At 44.1% G+C, this 22,064-nt stretch overlaps 1 protein-coding gene across 2 annotated transcripts; it reads left to right on the top strand.

The window, feature by feature from the left end:
* Window positions 1–1,041: 1,041 nt before the first annotated feature.
* Window positions 1,042–20,260, top strand: TWSG1 (twisted gastrulation BMP signaling modulator 1). 2 transcript variants are annotated; one of them, XM_031588952.2, is made up of 5 exons: window positions 1,042–1,122; window positions 2,417–2,577; window positions 7,626–7,725; window positions 10,467–10,733; window positions 17,859–20,260. In XM_031588952.2, exons 1-5 carry the CDS (start codon window positions 1,056–1,058, stop codon window positions 18,038–18,040), a joined length of 777 nt encoding a protein of 258 aa, XP_031444812.2. In that variant the 5' UTR covers window positions 1,042–1,055; the 3' UTR covers window positions 18,041–20,260. The 2 variants fall into 2 exon arrangements, with proteins under 2 accessions (XP_031444812.2, XP_031444813.2); XM_031588953.2 differs by lacking the exon at window positions 1,042–1,122 and adding an exon at window positions 1,481–1,577.
* Window positions 20,261–22,064: the final 1,804 nt, after the last annotated feature.

Here is a 22,064-nt window from a genome sequence, read left to right as displayed (position 1 = left end):
CTTCCTATTAACCGTTTCACGCAGGTTGTTTTCAGTTGATGCTGATTACTGAACATCCCACTGTCCAAAGTGTTGGCTCCCACGTTGTGGTCCCATACACCACACACTTTCCTGCCCTCTGTGACCTGGATCCAGGCTGTGTCCCAATTGTGCTTTTCCAGGTTTGTGCTGTGGGATGATCCCCAGAGCGTATTTCCCTTATTTCCACCAAGCAGTGCAAGTTGGAACTGAGTGTGAGGGATGGGTGCCACGTGGCACTGCTTCTCACTCCTGAGGGACAGCCACTTCCAGGGAAACCAGGTGCTGCTGAATTCCTCCTGGGTTTTCCTCCAGGGATAAAACTCATTAATTCAGTCTTGTTGGGTTGAGGCAGTCACAGATACGTATACAGACTGGGAGAAGAACTAAGTGAAAGCAGGCCTGCAGAAAAGTACTTGGGGGTCCTGGTGGATGAAAAGCTAGACGTGAGCTAGCAGTGTACTCCTGCAGTCCAGAAGGCCACCAATATCCTGGGCTGCATCAGAAGAGGGGTGGCCAGCAGGGACAGGGAGGGGGTTGTTGCCCTCTGCTCTGCCTTTGTGGGAATCACAATCTAGAGTACTGTATCCAGGCCTGGGAACCCCAGCACAAGAAGGACATGGAGATGTTGGAGCAGATCCAGAAGGGGGCCACAGGGCTGGAGCACCTGTCTTGTGAAGACAGGTTGAGGAAGCTGGGCTTCTTCAGCTTGGAGAAGCTCCAGAGAGACCTCATTGTGGCCTTTCAAGAAGAGAGCTACTTGAAGAGAGCTTATAAAAAGAAGAGGTCTGACTTTTTACACAGACACTGATAACAATAGCACAAGGGGAAGGTTTAGATTAGATACTGGGAGAAAATTCAGTGAGGCGCTGGCACAGCTGCCCAGAGAAGCTGTGGTGCCCCATCCCTGCAGGCGCTCAAGGCCAGGTTGGATGGGCCCTGGGCAGCTGAGCTGCTGGGGGGCAGCCCTGCCCACGCACGGGGTGGGACAGAGTGGGTTCTGAGGTCCCTTTCAACCCAAACCATTCTGTGATTCCATGAAAACGGCAGCTCTGCTTTGTGGAGCGTTCACTGCGTTTTCATCTCCCAGATCGCCACGTAGAGGTAACACCCGCCCCGCAGCCCGGCTGCCCAGGCCGTGCCTAGCGGCTCTCCACAACCTCTGTGGGGGCGTCGGGCTCGGCGGCCCCGGAGCTCCGCAGCAGTCTCTGCGCACCGATACAAAAGCCGAGCTCCTGCCCGGCGCTTAACTAGGCTGCTTCTACGGGGCATCGTCAAGCGACGGCTCCTCCTGCATCTTTCTAGCACGAGCAGACCGCTCCCTCTCCCCCGCACAGCCCAACCCGCCCGCCGGGGCCGCGCTCGGCTTCCCCTCAGCGGCGGGCGCGGAGCGAGAGGCGGGCCCTGCGGCGCCCCGAGGCGGGGCCCTGCGCCGTGTGCGCGCTGCGAGCCCGCGCTGCCGCCGCCCGCGCGCTGCCCGCGGCCGAGCTGAGGCGCGCGGTCGCCGGAGCCGCCCGCGGAGCAGCCGGAGCCGCCGGCGGAGCGGGGCCGCCCGGCCGGTGAGGGGGGCGAAGGGCGGAGGCGCGGCGCCGGAGGATGGAGCCGGCGGGGAGGCGGCGGCTTTGTGAGGAGCGTTCCGCCGCCCGCCGGAGGAGGCCGGGAGAGGCGGCGCAGGGCCCCGCGGGTGTCCCGGAGCCGGGCGGCGCGGCGGGGCGCTCCCTGACAGCGGGGCTGGGGCCGGGCGGCCCGCCGCGTGCTTCCCCGTCGGGCCGCGGGCTGCACCTGAGGCCCGGGGGTGCCGGCGGCGGGGGGGCGGGGGGCGGCGGCGGCGGCGGCGGCGGCGGCGACCATCCCGTGCCCGTCCGCCTTTCCCTCCTGTGAGAACAATGCGGGCTCGCCGCGAGCTCTGCCCGAACGTGGGCTGCGTGCCGGGCTCCGGCCCTCGGCCCGGGTCCCTGGGGCACGCGCGGGCGGCGGGGGAGCCTCCTGCGGACCCGCGCTCTCCGCTCCTGCCGGTCTGAGCCCTCGCGGCGTCTCTCCTGTAAAATGCGGCGCTCGGAGCCCCCGGGAGCTTGGTTTAATGAATCGACGCTGACGTAGCAGCTTCGTTTTTGTGCGACGGCTCAAGGTGTCCGCCCGGACGATGCCTTCGCGGTTAGGGCTTCGCTGCTGCGTTTTATTTGTCGCTGCTCATAGGCCGTCAGGTCTGATGTTACAGACCTGACCTCGTTCACCTGAAATGCGGTGCAGTTTTAACGCGTGAGCGCAACGGCAGAGAAGTTTCAAACAGAGAAGTTTGCCGGCAGAGAAGCGGTCGGGTTTGTTGTCATGCCTCTTTAATGTTTGCCTTTTTTTTTCTTCTTTCCCTTTTTTATCTGGTGGTGAAAAATGGTTTCAGTGCTGGTCGAGCTCCGTCTGCAAACCCCTGGAACGATGAGGTCGCCGTGGGCGGCGCTGAGCGCATCCCTGCTGCTGCTGCTGCTGCTGCTGTGGGCCCGCTCTTCAGTGGGCTGCAACAAGGCACTGTGTGCCAGCGACGTCAGCAAGTGCCTCATCCAGGTACAGCGGCCGCGCTGCCTCTGCTTGCCTTAAAGTTCTGAAGCTGTCCCCTGGGAAGACCCAGTGATACAGATAAGGGCTGTTTTATCATGGAATCACAGATGGTGTCGGTTGGAAACTAAAGCCCACCCAGTCCCTCCCTGTGCCGTGGGCAGGGCTGTCCCCCACCAGTTCGGCTGTCCAGGGTCCCATCCAACCTGGCCTTGAGCATCTCCTTGAATGGCACTCCCCATGACAGAGGGTTGTAAAGCTGAAAATGGCTGAAAACCCTTTGAGAGGACAAATGCTGGTGTAGCTCCAGTGTGCCTCACAAACCTAAAGTACTTCTGGCTACTAATGGAGATGAGCAAGCTCCTAGAGTGTGTGTTTACCTAAGATGGGCTCTTGAGTTGTGCTTGTGAACAGTGGATGTTCAGCTTGAGCCCAGCTGCTGCTTTTGGCTCACTGTGTGCCTGTCCATAGGGCTGAAGGAATGGCCAAGCCCCAGCTGCTCTTCCAGCAGTGGTTGGGAGTATAGTGAGAGGTCCTTTTAGAGGAACTGTGAGCAGTTCCACTGCCTACTGATTAGTAATTGATGGGCGGTGAATTGAGTGCACATTCTGACACCACATTGGAAAAAAGGAACCTTCCTGTGATCAGCTCCAGCTTCCTACTGCAGCTTGGAAGTGGAAAAGCAGAGAGCACAAATGCTAGTAAATATCCTTCTGACTTCTGCACTGCCATTGCTTTAAATGGAAAAAGTAATTGAAAACAGTGCTGCTTCTCAGCCATTGTCTACAGAGTTGTTAAATGAGGGAGAGAGAGAGAAAGGCTTTTGACTACTTCTTTCCAGTGACTATGGCACTGTTTTTCAGTGATAATGCTGTCTTTTGCTTGGGCATCGGCATCTTCATAGCAGCACAGCCCTAGGGATGTGCTCTCTTGCTTTGTAACAGTGGGACACGCTCTTAAAACATTTCTCTAAAATCAGGACCACACATTGCTCTTTGAGACACTACAGTGTTGGGGTCATGCATGGTCACAGGTCAATGAGTGACGGAGGCAGATGGGTTGGAAGGCAGATGGGAAGGCTCCTGAAGTTCTGACCAAGATGTTGATATCCCTCATCTTGGCTTTTTTCTTCCTTATTCTTAAATCTTCAAGTGTTGTTGCAGCAGAAGCATTGCACTGCTCTCTGAAGTACATCATATTTCTTGGGTTGGTGCGCAGTACGGTATATCTGAGTGTTCTTGTTTCCCTCTAAACCCTTCTGGAGAAATCTGTATTAAAAGTACTTTGGTAAGCGTAAGTTTTCTGGACTGTCTCATTGTGCAGTTCCCTATCCTGTTTCTATAACCACTCTAATTCGGCGTGCTTCATGGCTTGAAGCCAAATCAGTGTGGCTCTGAAGTTACTGGGGAGCAGGCAAGACATGGTGTTGGCCATCTGCATCTGTGGGAGCAGTGGGGCTCTCCATACGGTTAACACAAATATTTGTGCCAGCTTCAGAACAGTCATTACTGCCACTCCTTAGGAGCTGCTCTGCTCAAGGGTGGTCCCTACATAAATATTTATTTTGTTAAATCCAGGACAGAGCGTGGGACCAACAAGTTGCACGCTTTCCTCTTAGGTCTTGATGGCTGTAGCTTTTCTGGTGCCTCTGTGTTGGGATTTTATGTTTTTTCCATAAGCAAATAGCTTGAGGAACTTCTCCTTTTTGGCTTCACCCTTGCAGAAACTTGGTGGTTCCTGCAGGTTTGGAGGAGCTGTGGCTGAGATCCAGGAGCAGAGGCAGAGAGGGGCCACAAGCTCGACTCCCTCCCTGACTTTGGGCACAGCTCATTGAGCCTTGAGCCCCAGTGGTGCTATTGCCCCACTCCCTGGGTAGGCTGCTTGCCTAAGTGGTGCCTGGCACCTCTTCTCCAGCATTTCTTCTGCTTTGGGGTTCCCATGCACAGAGAAGATGAGAACACAGAGTGGGGACACCATGACTTACATCATTTATGCCACCGTTGGTGATGCCTGCTAAAGGTTTATCTTTCCCTCCTGTCAATGTTGGGCATGAGCTTCCCAGCTTTCAAGTATTTACAAGACTTTTTTTGGCCAACGACAGCTCTCACATTTTAACTTCAAGGCTTGCATATCCAAAAATTTCTGCTGGTGTGTGTTTTGTAGCTGTAGAATGTAATGCGGTCGGGTTAGCAAAATAATCCCGTCTGGTTTGCTTCCAGGAGATTTTCTGTTATTAAACTGTTCTAGGAAAAAAACATGAGCTATTTTCTTTCATTCCCTCCTCCAGTTTGCAGAGAGGTTGCCAATGCCTTCAGGTCCTGTTTCTCGCCACACTGAGAAAACAGTCTCTGTCACTTCAAGAAAGTTTTGAAAAAATGCAGATGTTAAATACCTTGTAAAAGGTTTTATTTGCTCTCTGAAGCAGAAATACCTTTATTGTACAAACTTGTCTGCTTCCTATTTAATGTGTATTTTTAGACGAGGGAGGCTCATTTCTTGCCTAGCAGAATACTGGTGCACCCTCAGTAGTTCAGTCTGGGCAGCTGCCAGGCTCAATTATGAGTAATATTTTCTTCCACTGACGCCTCGCCACCCCCAGCTATCAACAGGGAGCATTTCTTTTTCTGCTTCACTTCACCCACGTCCCATGGAAGCATTCTTTTAAGAAGATGTATCCTGCACAAGTGTCCGGTCTGGGTGAGTCAGTAGGAACTTGAGTTTGGTTAAGGAAACAGTGGACATGCAAACGCATGGATGGAAAAACATACGATTACTGCCCTACAGGGACAGTGCCAGGGAGGAGGGGCTGAAGAGCTGTGCATAAGACTAACATGATTGCTCTTTCTTCCATCTTCTTTCTCCATGTTAAAAAAAAAAAAAAAAAAAAAGTTTCTAAGCCTTTTGTATAAAAATAAACTTGTTAAAATACTGGTAGATATAGCGATGAGATCCCTAGATAGTCCTTGTCCATATAGACACTAAGAATACAGACATACACTTGCTCGGAGTTCGGTGAGGCGCTGGCACAGCTGCCCAGAGAAGCTGTGGTGCCCCATCCCTGCAGGTGCTCAAGGCCAGGTTGGATGGGACCCTGGGCAGCCAAGCTGCTGGGGTGCAGCCCTGCCCATGGCATGGGGTGGGACTGGGTGGGCTCCCTTCCCATCAGCCATTCTGTTATATTATTTTTGTATTGCAAATGCAGAAGTTAAGATTACTTTTAATTCTGTGAGAATAGTCTTAGACTGCATAATGCAGGCTGTAAAATTGAAATAACTCAAATTTAGTGAGTTTTCTAGCTTTGATTCATACATTGCATTTAATATTTTATGGAGAGTAGCCTCCACCCACATACTGCCTTGTTGGTGTTGCAATGTCTTTAATAGATGTGAAGTTGCCTGCCCAGTTTTACTGTTGAAGAGCAAATGTGTAGGATACGTTTAATGTGAATACATCCCAGTAGAGCTCACTGACCAACACAGCAGTGCTGTATTCTTGGTTGTTTTTAAAAATTGTTTAATTCAGCTTTTACTCCTCAAGTCTGACACAATCTGTTTATTGAACAGAAAGATAAATATTTTAGAAATGCGTCATTCATTCACATAAGTCATCTTTCTAAGTTGTCTCCTCTTGTGGAAAACTTTGTATTTCTCAGTGACGGGCCTGTTTTTCATCCTTCACTTGGAAACAGCATAGTAATAGGTGACATGAGTAAACTTTGAGAGTGAAAAAGTTGAAAATCTTGGTAGGTTTCCAGCCTGTAAATAAAAATTCAAGACTTACTAAGACTGTGTATGGCAAAAATGCATGTGGAGAGGAGGAATTGATGCTCAGCCACTCAAAAGTGCAAACAGTTTACATTAAGTTATGCAGGCAATGGCAGCATCTCAGCGCTGTGCGAAACACAGTAGTTTCTGGATTGTGTGGCTTTTTTTGCTGGCTTCAAGAAGGTTTTTAATTCTTAATCTGGGCCAAAGCAAATGGAAGAATAATGGATTGATGAACTGCATTAGTACAGTGGCCCATCTGTGGTGGATTTGGGGGTTGGTTCTGTGTTAGTTCCCTGAAAGGGAGAGGGACGTGCCTCTGGCCTCGCTCTTCCAGATGCATGGAGGACCAGGGCATGAGCCACGCCTGCAGGCTGCCATCTGGGAGCTGAGGTCCTTTGGAGCTGCTCCTACGTGTCTGTGAGCTGCAGGGAGGCGGGCCACCTGGTTTTTAGATTTCCTTTGTACGTGCAGGCTGTTCCCATGCTTCAGGATCCTCAACTGTACGGCTTCAGGAGGACTGCCAAACAAACCAGAGCCTTCAGGTTTAGGAAGCAGGAAGCAGAAAGTGTTATCTTTGTGCTTCCACGTCTTTTCTGGTTTTCTGTCTTAAGAACAATTAAAGAGTGTATGTGTACCATTTTACTTTCAAGAGACTACAATTTTGAAGTATCCAGGGTGTCGTTCTGGGGATAGTGGAAGAGCAGAAATGAATCGGCTGGACCTCAGAAAAATATATATATACCCACATACAGCTACTAATACAACAAATAGAGAGCAGTGTGTAGCAAGATTCAGAGATCTGCAAAATAAGTGTGTTCCAATGGCTAAACCAAATACATTCCTTTCAAGATCCACAAATAGATGTGATGGTAGGCACTACACATCTTCTGAGCTTCCTTTTTTTAGCCAAATTATACCTCATCTGCACTATTTATACAAAAAGAAACATCCTTCTTTGAATTTGGTTTTGCAGTGGGAAAAGTGTTCAGGGAACATGTAGGTGAACAAAGCTTTTCCATGAATAGGACTTTTTCTCTTTTGAACACTTGTTAGCAGACTTCAGATTTGCGTTCAGAATTTCAGCTTAAAAAACAAAACAGTCTGAAGAGATCCATTTGTAAATTCAGCTTGGTTCTTTGGCTAGAACTCTTCTACGATTTTCTCACTCGAGTAGTGTAGAGAGCTGTTCTAAAACCAGAACTTGAGTTGTGGCCAGAGGAAGAACTGCTGTGCCCTGCTGGCATTTCATGTCTGGGATTACTGGGTGTAACACATTCATGTTGTTTTCAGGAGCTGTGTCAGTGCCGCCCAGGGGAAGGGAACTGTTCCTGCTGCAAGGAGTGCATGCTCTGCCTTGGCACGCTTTGGGATGAGTGCTGTGACTGTGTTGGTAAGTTTGCAATTGTTGGGGATTTCTTTTTATTTATAGAAACTTCTTCCCCCTGCCATGCGTTCAAGTCACAGCTCTACTGTAAAAGTTAAGCATCAGGACAAAATCTGATCCTTAATTATCTTGCAACTTGTTCTATGGGTACTGCATGAGTTAGCATGGGGACCAACATGCCAGAAGGCCACATCTGCTTTATGAGGTACATGGTGGTGGTCCAGGTTTTGCTTGGGTAGTGCCGACATCACTAAATAGTAATTTTGCAATCTGTTTGTGGACTTCTTTTTCATTTCAACAAAACTACACAGCACCTTCCTTATGGGGTTGGAGTCCAAGCAGGGGCAATTGGAAATGTGAGTTCTCCTGTGAGTCCTTGGACTAGTTGTAATTAAGCACGGTTCATGTTTTTCATCACTCTTTTATTTGCAAAAAGATCTGCTTCTGGAGCATGAGAAGAAGGTATACAGATTCTTTCTGTAAGATGAGATGACAGCCCTCACAAGGACAGCATTATTACCAACAGATCACATTCACTGTGCCAAGATTTCTGTTAGTGAATGCTGCCTCTGCAGAAGGAGGGATATGTTCTTGTTCCTTCTCGTGTTATAAATGTTTTGAAAAATTCATATCCTGGCGTTGCTGGGCCCTCCACTGCCATACAAATCCATCTGGTTCCCATAAATAGGAGGCATGTTGATCACTGTACCTTCTCCCAGCTTCTGGCTGGTCGATTCTTTTCTGAGTTCATGAGGATGAGTGCTTCAGAGTGCTCCTTTTCGCTGCATTTCATTGCTTCTCACATTCCATCATGATGTGAATATGCTTTCTGACAACTTGCTTCTTGCTTGGTTCTCAGCAGCTTACCTTCTTTGTCTGTCCTTCAGTAATTAAGGAATGGAGCGGAACACTCGGGTGCACGTGAGACTCTTCCCAATGGCATAAAGGATTTTCAGCCCATCTACCTGTGCTGGCTATTAATTTTGAAAGAGGTGTTATAGTTTGATTTTTCTATTTGAGCTGAAATACTTTAATGGACTCACTGAAGAGTGAAATAGATTTGTGTATATTTCCCCCCTGCCCCCTTTGTCCTTTCCATGTGTTCTTGCTTTTTCTAATGCAGTACTGAACTGTGCTGTAGTCTTGTTCAGTCACAGGGGTAGGGAGCATGACAGCAGGCTACTTTGTCCAGAAATGCTCTCTGGTTCAGAAAGTAGAGCTTTGTGCACAGGTATTCTCTAGGAAAAAGAACCTAGCTACTGTGATTATAAAGAAAAAAAGTCTACACAGTTTATTTTCTAGATCTGAACATTACTCCCTGTTCTGTTGCTGCTTCCCTCAGTGCTATCCAGTAAAGCAGTTAGCAGGGTTTTAGTTTCAGTTTCCCAGTACTGGTGGTTCTGCAGGTGCCTCAGACCTTGGCTGTATGGCATCGTCCTATTCTGAAATAATTACTCATTAATGTAGAGTTGGAGTGGGAGATTTCACTGTCATTCTGATAGCTAAGTCTCTGTAAACTGATCAAGTCTAATATAAAAGCAGATGGGTTGTGCTGTCTTCCAGGTCATGTCTGCTTTGAAGTCAGGAGTTACTTCTACTGTCCAGCACTTACTTTGAAGAGATTGTATTTTTCTATAAAGTTCTAGTTTAAATATGATTTCTGAAACTGGAGTCCTAATGCATCAGCAGGTCAAGAGATGCTTTGCTGAGTGCATAGGGCAGGTGGACTTCAAACATACGTGCTTCGTATTGCTTTGGAAGAAGAGGATTGATTTGCTTTGCAGCTGTAGCTGTCTAAAAGTGTAACTGTAAAACTACCCAAAATGATATCCAGATGCGCATCGGGAAAATCAGTTTCTCTGTCTCTTGCCAGGTGACTTCTGATAGCATTTTATGGCTTCTGGTTCTAAATACCTATGCATGTGTAACATTTACTTTCAGTCTTAGAGGTTTCAATGTTTTGATTAAAAGACAGTAATTGCAGATAATAATGGGTTGCATTTAAATGGTTAATGAAAGACTGGCACCTGCATTGCATATTACAGAAACAAAGAGGCAAAGAGGATTACAGTAGTGGACAACAGATTTCAAAAAAGATTCCCCAGGAGATACTGAAAAAAATGTGTAAGGGGTAATGTGGAAATAAGTGTTTTTTGCCTGTAGTGACCTCTCCAACTAAGCAGAAAATCTCGGTTCATCTCAGCCATGTCTAAGCAGGTAAAGAGAGCAGACTCTTGCTTTCTCCTGGTGCTGATCTTTGCACCTCTGGCAGGTGCCTGGTAAGATGTAATGCACTGCTGAAGCAGATAACATCAAATACTTGAATCGTGATCAAAAGTTTCACAAAGCTCAAGACTTGTCAAGATACTATCTTTGTTCAGTCGTAGGCTCCCGTTCCGAATTCATGCCAGTGTCGGTCATGCTGTGCTTTGTCACATTTCCCAGGGGAAACAAACCTTGAGTTGAACTCTGTGTTCTGAAGTGTAATGCTATAGCATAGAAAGGGAAGTGAAAAAGAGGTTTTTCTTTTTTCTTGGTCTCACAAGTTGCAGATGTGTTTTGTGGAATTCTGCTGAGATCTGAAACCTGCTGCTATTGTAAGTTAGCACTGCTGTCTTTGGTGGCGCTTCTGCTATTGAGTTAAGAATGGGAATTATATCAATAGAAGGGTTCTGTATATATATATACACCCACAGATTCCAAGAAGAAAGGATTTTTGTTTAACTTAGCTTCTCGTTCCTTTGCAGGTATGTGCAACCCTCGCAATTACAGTGACACACCTCCAACATCCAAAAGCACTGTGGAGGAGTTGCATGAACCAATTCCTTCACTTTTCCGAGCGCTCACAGAAGGGGATACTCAGCTGAACTGGAATATTGTTTCCTTCCCTGTTGCAGAAGAATTGTCGCATCACGAGAACTTAGTTTCCTTTTTAGAAACAGTGAACCAGCCACAGCATCAGAACGTCTCTGTTCCAAGCAACAACATCCACGCACCTTACTCTAGTGACAAAGGTAATAAATACAGTGTCTGAATTCCTAGTTTCTCTTCTGGTCTCTTCCAGCAGCTTTCTCAGTGCAGCTTTCTCAGTGCATCTTCTGTGCTTGTCTGCGTTAGCCTCTTCTTTCCGAGCATAAAAATGGGGGAAAAATTCAGTCTTCTTCTGAGCATGACAAAACAGCGTATGAACTTACTGCCTTTATTTTTTTCATATATTTTTTTTCCACCTTGAGTTTAGAGGGGGTTTTTTTGGCTTTTTGTTTTTTTTGCTGAGTGGCAGGGTAAAAGATTAGAAGTTTGGTGTAGTGAGAGCAGTGGCTTAAGAAACATTCTCTTTGCTTCTCAATTTCCATACTAAACCTGAAATACTTTAATGTGCAAATCATTTGAAAGCCTTGAAAGAATCTCTTAAGTAGTTCTTAGTAAAATAGCTGCTTAAAAGGGGAAAAGAGCATCTGATTTGTTTTACTGTAGCATGATTAATGCTTTGCTTCCTTCCCAATACTCGCTTTAAGTATCAGTAACCACATTTGTTGTTGTTGTGATGGTTCTTTTATCTTATCAAAGCAAGATTCCCTAATTGATGGACATGCTGCTTTTCCATCTCATCTTGAACCTTTGACCTAGTAATGTTGCTGAGTAGGGCTGCTATTGATTATATGGAACTGTAATGGCAATTTTTCTGACTTCCTTTGGTTAAGGCACGCTAGAAAAATAAATTAATTCCAGAACTGGGAAACCAGATGGGCAGAAAACATTTCATTCATATGTCTTTGACATTAATAAAATGCTTACCATCATGAGAGTGATGCAGAAAGCCATGTTAAATGGCAAGCCACGAAAAGCCATGTGTGCAAACACTACAATATTTAAAGACGTAAATTATACTTGGAAAAAAAACATATGCTTGGAACAACCTTGAATATATCCCACTGTACTTAGGTTCTACAGCCGAACTGGCTGTTCCCTGACAGTTCTTTACTACCATGCCAACAGGATGGGCTAATGATAGCTTTGGATTAAACTTGGAATTGGAATTGCATCACGAGGTTGTGGAGGAGTTCTGAGTATAACAACACAAATACATAGCTACAGTTTTTTCTTAGTCAAAAGTCTCCTTCGTTTCATTTGCTAAGATCGTATTAGAGATTTAGGCTGAGAGGACTTTCATTGGAATGATGGCATTCCAAAAATAACAGTTATGTTTGGAAATACCAAATGCCACTGAATTTTGGGTTTCAGTAGATACTTAGAAGAGAAATAAATGTCAGAGCTTTTCTTGTAATCATTGGCTATGCCTCTTCCATCTTACTGGCCAGCAAAGAACTGGAAAGAGTAGAAAATGGCTTTCAATTTCCTATACTTTTAAATACTTAAATTTGTAATGCTGCTGAGGTATCTTTTCTTGGCCACAAAGTAGATTGAGATCTGATTTTGCAGAACATCACGTTAAGATTTTCTTATAAAAACTCCAGTGAATTGATCCATGAGAAAAATAAGTGGAAATCAAAAACTGACTGCTGGCCTTGGTCAGTTGATGTTGATTATGGTGGAAGTAAGGGCACGTGAGGAGCTGAAACTCTTGTATTAGATGTTGTGTGACCCATGCGGTAGCAATATTTCTAAAAGGTTTTGGATGAATTTACTGAGGAAGCAATAACTGGAAACTGGAGGAGTAGGAGGTGGAGTGCCAAAGAGCCTAGCCAGCATGGGCACACACAGCATGCTTCATTCCAGCATGGTGTGCTGGCAGCAGTCGTTTCTTTTGTTGCCTGGAAAGGGAGAGGGGGTAATGAGATGTAGGTTTTGGTGAGGGGACAGTAGGCCTACAGACTACTTGCCAAAATTTGGATAGGCTCTGCCTATAAAGACATCTTGCCACATTCTGTAACACAGTTCTGATTTTCATTTCAACACGAGTCCATGCAGAGATCAATATGAAGCTGTCTAGGGTGCCAGACTTGCTATGTACAGCCCTGGGTGGGTGCCAGGAAAAGCAGTGCTGGCCCCAGGAACCCGAGGGCCTTGTGCCTGACAGTGGGATGGAGCCAGGCCGCCAGTTAGCGTGGAGATGGAATGCAGAGACACATAAAGCATTCCTGTCCTGCCCCTGCCTACTGCAGCCACTAGACCTTGAATTATCACTGTCTTAGTGCATGCCTTCCCTTTCCTCTTGTGAGCAGTCTTCTAACGCTCTGGTGGCCAAAGCACATTGAGCTGCTGGATCGAGTTCGTTGTATCAGTGGTTTCTGGTGTTTGAGCAGCTGCTTCAAGTGATTTTCGCTACTTGCAGTGATTATTAACCTAGAGTTACATTTGTACTTTATCCTTATTTTTTGCTTTGTTTTTAGCTGATACCCTCAGAGCTCTGAACTGCAAGTTCAAATGTATAAATAAGCTTAAGTGCTGCAGATGATGACAGGATGTTGGCAAGAGAGAGAGGGGGGAAGTAGATAATCTTTTGGCAGCTGATGAAACGAAATCTGTGTTGTAGCTGAGGGATTCTGACTTAAACTGCTCAGTGACACAATGGATGGTGTCAGCTCTGCACTTATGCTTCCACTGAGTGCTGGCCAGGTAGAGAAGATCTAGCAGTCCAGTCAAGGGCACCTATCTCTGTAAGTCTGCTAGGAACACATTTAAAAAAATGCCTTTTTTTTTTTTCCCCAATAACTTCTGACTAACATCAAACTGGCTGCCAGGCAGACAATTACCTCCTCTTCTACCACGAAACAGACAAGCAGGCAACTTACCTTATAAAGCACCTTTAATTTTCAAGGTAGCACATGGGGATTTGTAATTAACTAGGAAGGTTCCTTCATCTTGCAGATAAGCATTTTTTCTTAACTTACAACAGAGCTGTTTTCTCTTCTTGGATTTGCCAAATTCTTCAAGTACTGATACAGATCTCACTTGAAGCACCAAGAGTATTGTTGCAAAGTCTGACAGAAATACGAGCCTGTTTATTCTAGTCATCTGAATTTAAATTTGATTCTACATTGTTGTTTCTCCCACACAACCTTCATGTGTTATAAATTGGGGGGAGAAGGAGAAAAATTAATGTTCTGAAAAGAGCTGTGTAGCTGTCAGTCCCCCACTGCTCTCTCTTCTTCCTACCCCTTCTTTATCTGATAGTCCTTTCTGTGTGAAAACGGGCAAAATGCTAATGAAAGAGCTGTTAATGCAGCAAGTAGCATCCTTTTATCTGCACTGAGGGAGTCAGCATAGCCTGTGCAATTACATTTGTGAAACAATTTAAATACTTTCCCAGATCCCTACTGAGCCTGTAAGATATTTTTTTCCTTTGTGACTCTTTTTGTGGCCCAAAAAGAGGGATTTAGTGCTTGATGAGAGCAACTTTCCTGCTTTCAAAAATTCTTTATCTGTGTAGAAACACTGACCCTACTGAGCAAGGGACAAGGTTAGCATGTGGTGAACAAGGTATTCAGGTAAAGAAAGAACCAGTTTAGCTGACATGCCTCTGAATGAGCAAGACTTCAGAATGTGTTTGGTAGCTTAGTCTTCTGAACATTAATTCTGTACTCTAGTTTCTTACAAGTGCTACTGGGAACCAGCCAGACATACCGCTAGCTCTGGCCTGGTGTGTACAAGCTGTCCTCCCCACTTTGCAGCATTTCTGGATTGGCCATCTAGGACCAAATCTTTTGGCTTCCATGTGCATGTGAAAATAAACTTCCTTCTCCAGTCCATCAAGATTAATGGTCTCGGTTGTTGCTGCTACTTCAATATGGCTGAGATCTTGCTTCTGTCCCCACTTAGGTGCTGGGAGGTTGATTTCCTGGACCAGTATCACAAGGCCTCACTGCTCTCACCTGGTTCTACCAGGATTATGGTCTTAGGGGTGCCCATCCACTGACCTCCTTCCCACTGACAGAAGTATTCACTTCTATAGAAGGACATCTCAGCATCTCTGGTAGAAAAAAGCTGAAATACCTTCAGCCAGGGCCTCATTCACAGAGGACTTCCAGAGATGGGGCAGCTCTGGGTGGTTCAGGCCTCTGAGGAGATGATTCTTCAAGCAGGTGCTTTCAGTATGTATTTCAGTACCCTGAAGTGGTCAGATAGTTGAACTTAATGATCTTGGTTGGTCGCTCCTAACTGTTCTAATTCCTGCTGATCCAGAAGGATTTAGGATTACTTGTTTTGGGACAGAGGCCTTCCTGTGCTTGCAGCTGACACCTGAATGCCTACTGTGAGAAGATAGAGAGGCAGAAACCTGGAGCTGTCTGGGCATCCTGGGACTAGAGGGTGTATGTATGCTCCTTCCTGGCAATCCCAGGTTTTTGTTGCTGCTGTCAAAAGGTTACCCAGTGCATGTATATTCTCTAAAGCAAGACAGAGTTGCTGAATGCTGTGAGCCAGAATTGTGCCCTTGTGGCCAAGAAGGCCAGCTGGATCCTGGGTTGCATCAGAAGAGTGTGGCCAGCAGGTCAAGGGAGATGATCCTTCCCTTCTGCTTTGCCCTGTTGAGTCCACATTTAGATTACTGTGTCCAGTTCTGGGCTCCTTGGGTAAAGAAAGACAGGGAACTTCTAGAAAGAGTCTGGCAGACAGAGATGATCAGTCATGCCTGGAGCATCTCCTGATGAGAAAAGACTTGGTTTGGAAAACAGAAGACTGGAGTGGGAGGGGGGGTCTGATCAATGCTTATAAATATTTCAAGGGTGAGACTCAGTGGATAGGACCAGGCTCGTTTCAGTGGTTCCCAGCAACAGAACAAGGGGCAGTGAGCACAAACTGGAATACAGGAAGTTCTGTATAAACACAAGGAAAAACTTCTTTACTTTGAGGATGACAGAGCACTTCAACAAGCTGCCCAGAGAGGTTGTGGAGTCAGCTTCTCTGGACCTGATACAAAATCCACCTCAGTTCTTTCCTCTGCAGCCAGTTGTAGGGAACCTGCAGCAGGTTGATTTCCAGAATTCCCTTACAACCCCCACAATTCTGTGTGGCCCCTGGGAGGATTCCTACCTGTGTGCTTCAGTGGATGCAGCAGTTGCTGCCAGTACCATCTCCCTACCACATTTTTGCTTTAACTGAGCCCTTTAGGTGCAGATTAGGGAGGTCACTGTGTGCTACATGTATGCTTCTGTTTTGCTTTTTTCCCGTCCCACCTGTAAAGAAAGCATCCTCAGTGAAGCTGTGGATATGTTGGTGGATTTCAGGTGGAGGTTTTGATCTGTGAGAACTTTCTATGGTTACTGGGCTTGAGGCTTTATTTTGAAGTGTTAGAGAAACAGAAGTGCCAAGAATGGGACAGGACTTGCACAACCACTGCATGTCAACAGAACATTCTCAGCAGTACTTCAGGTACTCCAAGATTTCTTAGATGACTGCAGCATTACTCACAGCATAGCTTTCCTGGAAGCAGAAAAACGCTTCAACATTGGATCTGCACTTCCTCCTCGAGATCCTTAATGCCTTTTGCATTGTATGTGGTGTCTACAAGAAGTGTATGTCAGCCCAGAGTCTGAACGAAGAATACTGTCTCGCATTCAGTGAGCTGGCAGCATGTCCTGTGACTATCTTGCAATTGTTCAGGCAGCAGTAAAATAATTTGGCAGTTATCAGGTTTCCTTCATCAGCGTTTTGACAGATTCTAATTCTTATACAGGATAGGCACAGTTTCCAGATGTCAAGAAGGAGGAAGCATCCATGGAAAAGCTAGCAGCTGCATTGTGCTTTCTCATACGTTGTGCTATCCCTTGCCATGTGCCCAGCAGCATGGGCAGCACAAAGGTCATCTACTGTTGGTACTGGGGAAACTGAGTGCATAGATCTGATGTCTTGTAGGGTGCTGGAGCCCCTTGCTGATCTCAGCTCACCTCTGGCCTTCACCTTAAGAACTTGCCAAGAGACCTGTGTGCTGCTGAGGTTGCTAATCTATGAGGTACCATATTTTGAAGAGAGGGGTTGTGCTGCACTTCAGCACAAGGCTTACATACAAGGGACTGAATAAATGTTAACAATTGCATGGCTCCAAGTCCTTTGGTTACTCATCCTTCCCCTTATCTCCATAATCATTTAAAAAAATGAAAAATAAACTCTGCCTGACTTACCATCTATGTTTGGATTACATTTTTCTAATCCTCCTTGGAATGTAGGTCAGTACGTTTCTTCTGGATCCGTGCAGTTTAAGGAGGAATAGGCTAGAAAGCCTCTTGACATTTGCAGCTCACAGATCTGCCTAATGTGTGTTAGTAAGGTGTTCATGTTTGTAGGCAGCTTTCAGTCATGCTTTCCCCCACAGAGTGCCAAGTTATGCAGATATGGTGCAGAGATCCTGTAGAGGACAAACCATGGTGTAATCACTCAGTTGGCAGAGAAAAAAGATGATGGGATTTATCAGCTTGGGGAATTAGAAGTAGGCAGGGGAGGGATGTTTTAGTTTTATGGATGTAGTGAATGCCTCAGCTCCAGTTTGGGGTTATGATGCCAAACTTCATGGCGTTTCAAGTAATTGCATGGTGGATAGACAGCAAAGATGATGCTTAGGCAAAAAGGCAGAAAGGATTTCTTAATCTTAGTAGTAAAACTGGTGTTGCTTAAAATAATAACTAAAAGCATGCTGTGCTGTTCTCATGTTGAGGAAAATGGGATTCTCTAGCTCTAGCAACATGTGGTTTTAATGTGGTTAAAGAATACTGTTGGGGATAAGGAGAAAATGTTTATACTTAAATAAGTTTTTAAAATAACTGATCTAAAAATGTTGTTTTTCTTTATAGCATGTAATAACTGCTAGCAACTGTAGTAGTGGTATCTTAATGCTAAGGCTGTGCACCTTCAGAGGATGCCTGCTTGTTATTTTGGCATAGCTCATCTTTACACTTCATAAAGTATCCCTCATGACTTTGTGAAGGATAAAAAAAAAGACACAATTTAGTTTAAAAATAAATAAATCATCCAGAGGGAGAGCAGAGAATAAAAACTGAAGCTTGGTAGATCTCACCTTGGATCTCTGTCTCTTTTTTCTGCTTCCCTGTCACCCTTTTTTTCCTTATGCCTCACGGTCTTAATGATTTGAACTCCTACTTCAAAAGCTGCATGTGTAATTAATTTTTAAGTAACCTTTTAAATACTTTAAGACCTTTTAAAATGTTTTCCCCCTCTTGGTTTAGAACACATGTGTACTGTGGTGTATTTTGATGACTGCATGTCAATACATCAGTGCAAGATCTCTTGCGAGTCCATGGGAGCATCCAAATACCGATGGTTTCACAACGCCTGCTGTGAGTGTATCGGGCCAGAGTGCATCGACTATGGCAGTAAAACTGTAAAATGTATGAACTGTATGTTTTGAAGCAGAAAAATTGCAGTACAGTAATATGGAGGCCAAAGTAATCCCTCTCAGTTAAAGAGAAGCGGATTGGAAATCCTGCATTTTGGTGGAGTGCCTAATGGTTGCAATTAAATGGAGCTGGTTGAAAAAAGATGTATAAAATTTGAAACTTGTTTTTTTTAAATTCATGCAAGCAAGGCTAACTTGTAGAATATTCAACGTAATCTTTTATTTTTCTTCTGCTCAAGTGGTACAGCTGTGTTCATCCTTGCTGTTCTGATTGTTTTCTTTTGATTTGATACTATTGACTATATTGGTTTTCAGAATATAATGCAATATCTTGTAGTTCAGAGTAGGGAAAACTTACGAATATGGTAATGAGTTTCTCACCATCAAAGTTCAACAAATAAATAAATGGATACTGAGTTGCAGGGAGAGAGTTCTTCAGGTGCCTGGTCTTAGTGGTTTGTTTGTGTGTTTGTTTTTTAACTTTATTGCCTTCTAGTTTCCGAGCTTAGCCTTCTATTGTGAAAACGTTATTTGGCAAAAAAGAATAATTAATGCTTCAAGTTTAAATCACGGGCTGTCATGGATAAAATCCTGACTTCTTAGAAGGGCTGCCCTACAAAACGCTGAGTGAGATGCTTCTCCTACCAGTTTTATTTGCCATGTTCTCTTACATACATTAGGAAATGAAAAAAAATCTTTTCAGTCTTCTCTGAGAGACCAAAGCAAGGCTATTAGGTGCAGTTGCATCTCCTCCCTTTTGCACTGTTCTCTAGGGTCATTTAATCTTTGAACATTCAGTGCAGTAAAGGAAATGTGACATTTTATTTTGAATATAACTAATAAATGAGAAAACAAAACAGCATGAACTAGCAGGTGCTACAGGGTTATCAGCTGAACAGCTGACAGCAGATGCGTTCACATTTAGTAGTTTGCTATGAATATTTATTCCAAAACATAAGTCTTACTTTTTTTTTCCCATGAGATGTCATCACCAAAGAAGGGAAGATGTGCCCCCAGAGGCAAAAATCGGATGTTCTGAGCATAGGACACTGTCCATTTTTCTAAGAAAGAATTTTAGTATGTTGACAGTTGCGTGGCAATTTTATGCCCCAATTAAGACTCCATTGATAATGGTACTAAGTGCAAAAATGAAATGTATGAGTAGTTAATGATCAGCTTTTGGTATTTATAATGATGTGTTTTTTTATTGCCTTGACTTTTTAATGCATATATGCATATATCTGTATGCACACACACAAAAAAGAATTTACCTATTCATGTTTTCTCACTGCCCTCTGTCTAGAGGGATTAAACTGTTTTCTAGTCACTCCTGAATATCTGTACCATGTACAAATGAAAGCAGTCATTTTAAATATATTTTCTTGAAAAGGTTGCCTTAATGCTTTTTTATTTTCTCTCATTATACAGCTCTTTCAACAAGACAAAATAAACATATATATTAAATATACTGTTGTGAAATAATGTTACTTTCTTCAATCTCTTTTCTCAGCTGTAAAGAAGTACTTGAAAGATAAATGTTTATTGTTTTGAGCTAGTAGATAAGGGAGTACCTGCATACTTTAAACTTGCAATTAAATGATAAATCATGGATGTGAACAGAAGAATTTAGTTTTCAATGAAGGAGCTGATCTTCGAATATTTGATGATTCATATGATCTTTTTCTTGGTTTTCTTAGAATGAATGAAGGGGGAGAGTTTGTTAAAAGTAGCTGTGACTACTTTTGGTTGGAGGATGATGCATTGTTCTTCACCAAGATAGGAAGTAGGCAGTAAGCATTCCTACAGGTCATAGCAAGGTTAAGGTCTTGCAGTGTTAAATGATTTGAAGCACTGTCTGAATCTTTTGAGAGTAGAAGATGGGCCTGATGTTTCTGGTTAGGTGCCTGCTGTTCTCCATCTGTGACACCATTGACATCACTAGAATTTCAGTGGGAGGTCAAGTCACAAGAGCAGCACGGGTGGAGAGGACCCGCCTGAAACATGCCTGGGGAACAGCATAAAAATGTAAATACACTTGTCTGTGTAAAGGCCTGAGAGTAGGTAGGAAGAATGCACACTTTCTGGGGCTTGCCTTAATTTTGTAATTCTTGATGCTGTCTAGAGTTTTCTGTAAGTGTTGCCTGTATGCAAATGTCATACAGTAACAGCAAATGTATTTTATTATGATGAGTGTTTTGAGAGGTATTTTAATAAAAAGACATTACTGTTTCATGTGTTTTTTGTTCTCATGATTTTCTCAGGGCAAATGTTACCAGGAAACACAGTTATAAAAGTTACTAATTTAAACAGCTGGAATAATACAGAGAATTAACTCTTCAACACTGTTCTTCCAAAACTAAAACTGTAGTTTCCTTTTAAGTTTTTTCTTTATATAAATTAAAAAAATAGAATTTTCTCAATAGCCAAAATGTACATTCTGACAGAAGACTAATTGTTTTGGATGGTTGCATATTTTGTCCTATTCTGTTTTGCAAAAAAAGATACTGCAAATTTATTTTTGCAAATTTATTTCCTTTAGCTTTAAATATCAGTAAAGCATCACCTACATATGTTTAGGAATATTTCAGAACATGTTTCAAGTCTTTTCTGTGTTAACTTTGATCCTGCCCTTTCTTTGCCTTTGGTTCTTCTACAGATCCCATAGTAGGTCTTCTGTGATCTCAAAACGCATTTCCTATACATCCCATAAGGAGTTTTGAACCCCTGCAGGCATCCAACCACAGGCTCCATTTGGTATCAGACAGCTCTTTTGGTTGTCTTTTCTCTTGCTGTGGGGTACTTGTGATGTATAAGTGATACTTGTTTTTCTAACTAAAATATTTCTTTTAGGTGTTCTGTTCTATTCTGGAACAGTACAGCCCATGTAGACTCCCCTCCCTTCATGGGTTTTGAGTAAACATTTTCACTCCCCCTTTTGAACAGAATGCCCTTCTTTCAAGTTCTGCAACAGCTTTTCTTCACCTTTAAAGGAACAGGTGTTTCATTACAATATTTCAAATTCAGCTTTCAGTTCAAGTATGTGGTTAGCCAAGGAAGATCGATGGTTTCTGTGCTAACATGAGTGTGCTTGCTTTGGCCTTTGGTCATGTAAAGGAACTGATTGCTGGAAGATACCTTCTAGTTTCCACTGTATGCACAGCTCTTTTAACTGTATAAGCAAAAAGGACTTCACAGTGCTTCACTGCCTATGGAGCTCATCCATTGAACCAGCAGATCCGATCACACAGACCAAGTGCCAGTGAAATACTGAACTTGCTTTGCCTATTAATCAGCTAATATTTGGCATTTTTAATTGTTCAAAGAAGCAATTTTTTCTAACAATGGACAAACTTAGAACCTGAGATACTAAAATGGCGGCTTAGGCACTATTTTAGACTGCCAGCCATAAAATGTAGTCATTATCTTTAATAAAAAGATAAACTCAGCCTCTTTTGAGAAAATGGCAGGGAATTACTCATTTACACAGCTCTGTTTTTTCCTATTTTCTAACAAAAAGGCTTTCTAAAATTCTAGTATTCTCCTTACTACATTTAGGAGGGTCAGATACAGCAGAGAGCTTGCCATCTTTTCTTGAGTTTGTCCTTAAAACAGTAAGAATTAAGTAAATGCAGGGTGTGTAGGGCAAGAACGTGCCCTCAAGTAAGCAAGCTTCAGACCACAATGAGTTTTGTGAAGTGAGAAGTTATCCAAATGTGTTTCACATGGCAGTAAACTGAAATACTAAGCTCTGCGCACAATCACTCATTTGTCTTTATCCAAAAATGGGAGAAGATTCGTTCTGTGCTCGTTAGCTGATAGGCCCATTGTGTGTGAACTTGTGTTGGCAGCAGCCTTGATAATGCTCATTCTTCAGAGCTGAGAGCCTCTCGCTTCAAGTAGAGATTCTTACAGGCAATCATCTCAAATTACTACGGATGTTTCTGAAGTAACCTTCCTCTCTTCTTTTGCCAGAAGTAATACAGCCTTTGTACAGTGAAAAACCCCAAGACATGAGCTGTGATGTTAAGTTAAATAC

Source organism: Phasianus colchicus, chromosome 3, assembly GCF_987193195.1.
Source record: "Phasianus colchicus chromosome 3, bPhaCol1.hap1.1, whole genome shotgun sequence".
NCBI lineage: Eukaryota > Metazoa > Chordata > Aves > Galliformes > Phasianidae > Phasianus > Phasianus colchicus.
This window is presented reverse-complemented; position numbering and strand designations above follow the sequence as displayed.

Excerpts from the sequence above, each read along its gene's own strand:
- TWSG1 (XM_031588952.2), top strand. The coding sequence starts at position 1,056 with ATGAAAACGGCAGCTCTGCTTTGTGGAGCGTTCACTGCGTTTTCATCT. Across the intron at positions 2,578-7,625 it reads TCAGCAAGTGCCTCATCCAG|GAGCTGTGTCAGTGCCGCCC; the intron begins GTACAGCGGCCG and ends TGTTGTTTTCAG. Across the intron at positions 7,726-10,466 it reads TGAGTGCTGTGACTGTGTTG|GTATGTGCAACCCTCGCAAT; the intron begins GTAAGTTTGCAA and ends GTTCCTTTGCAG.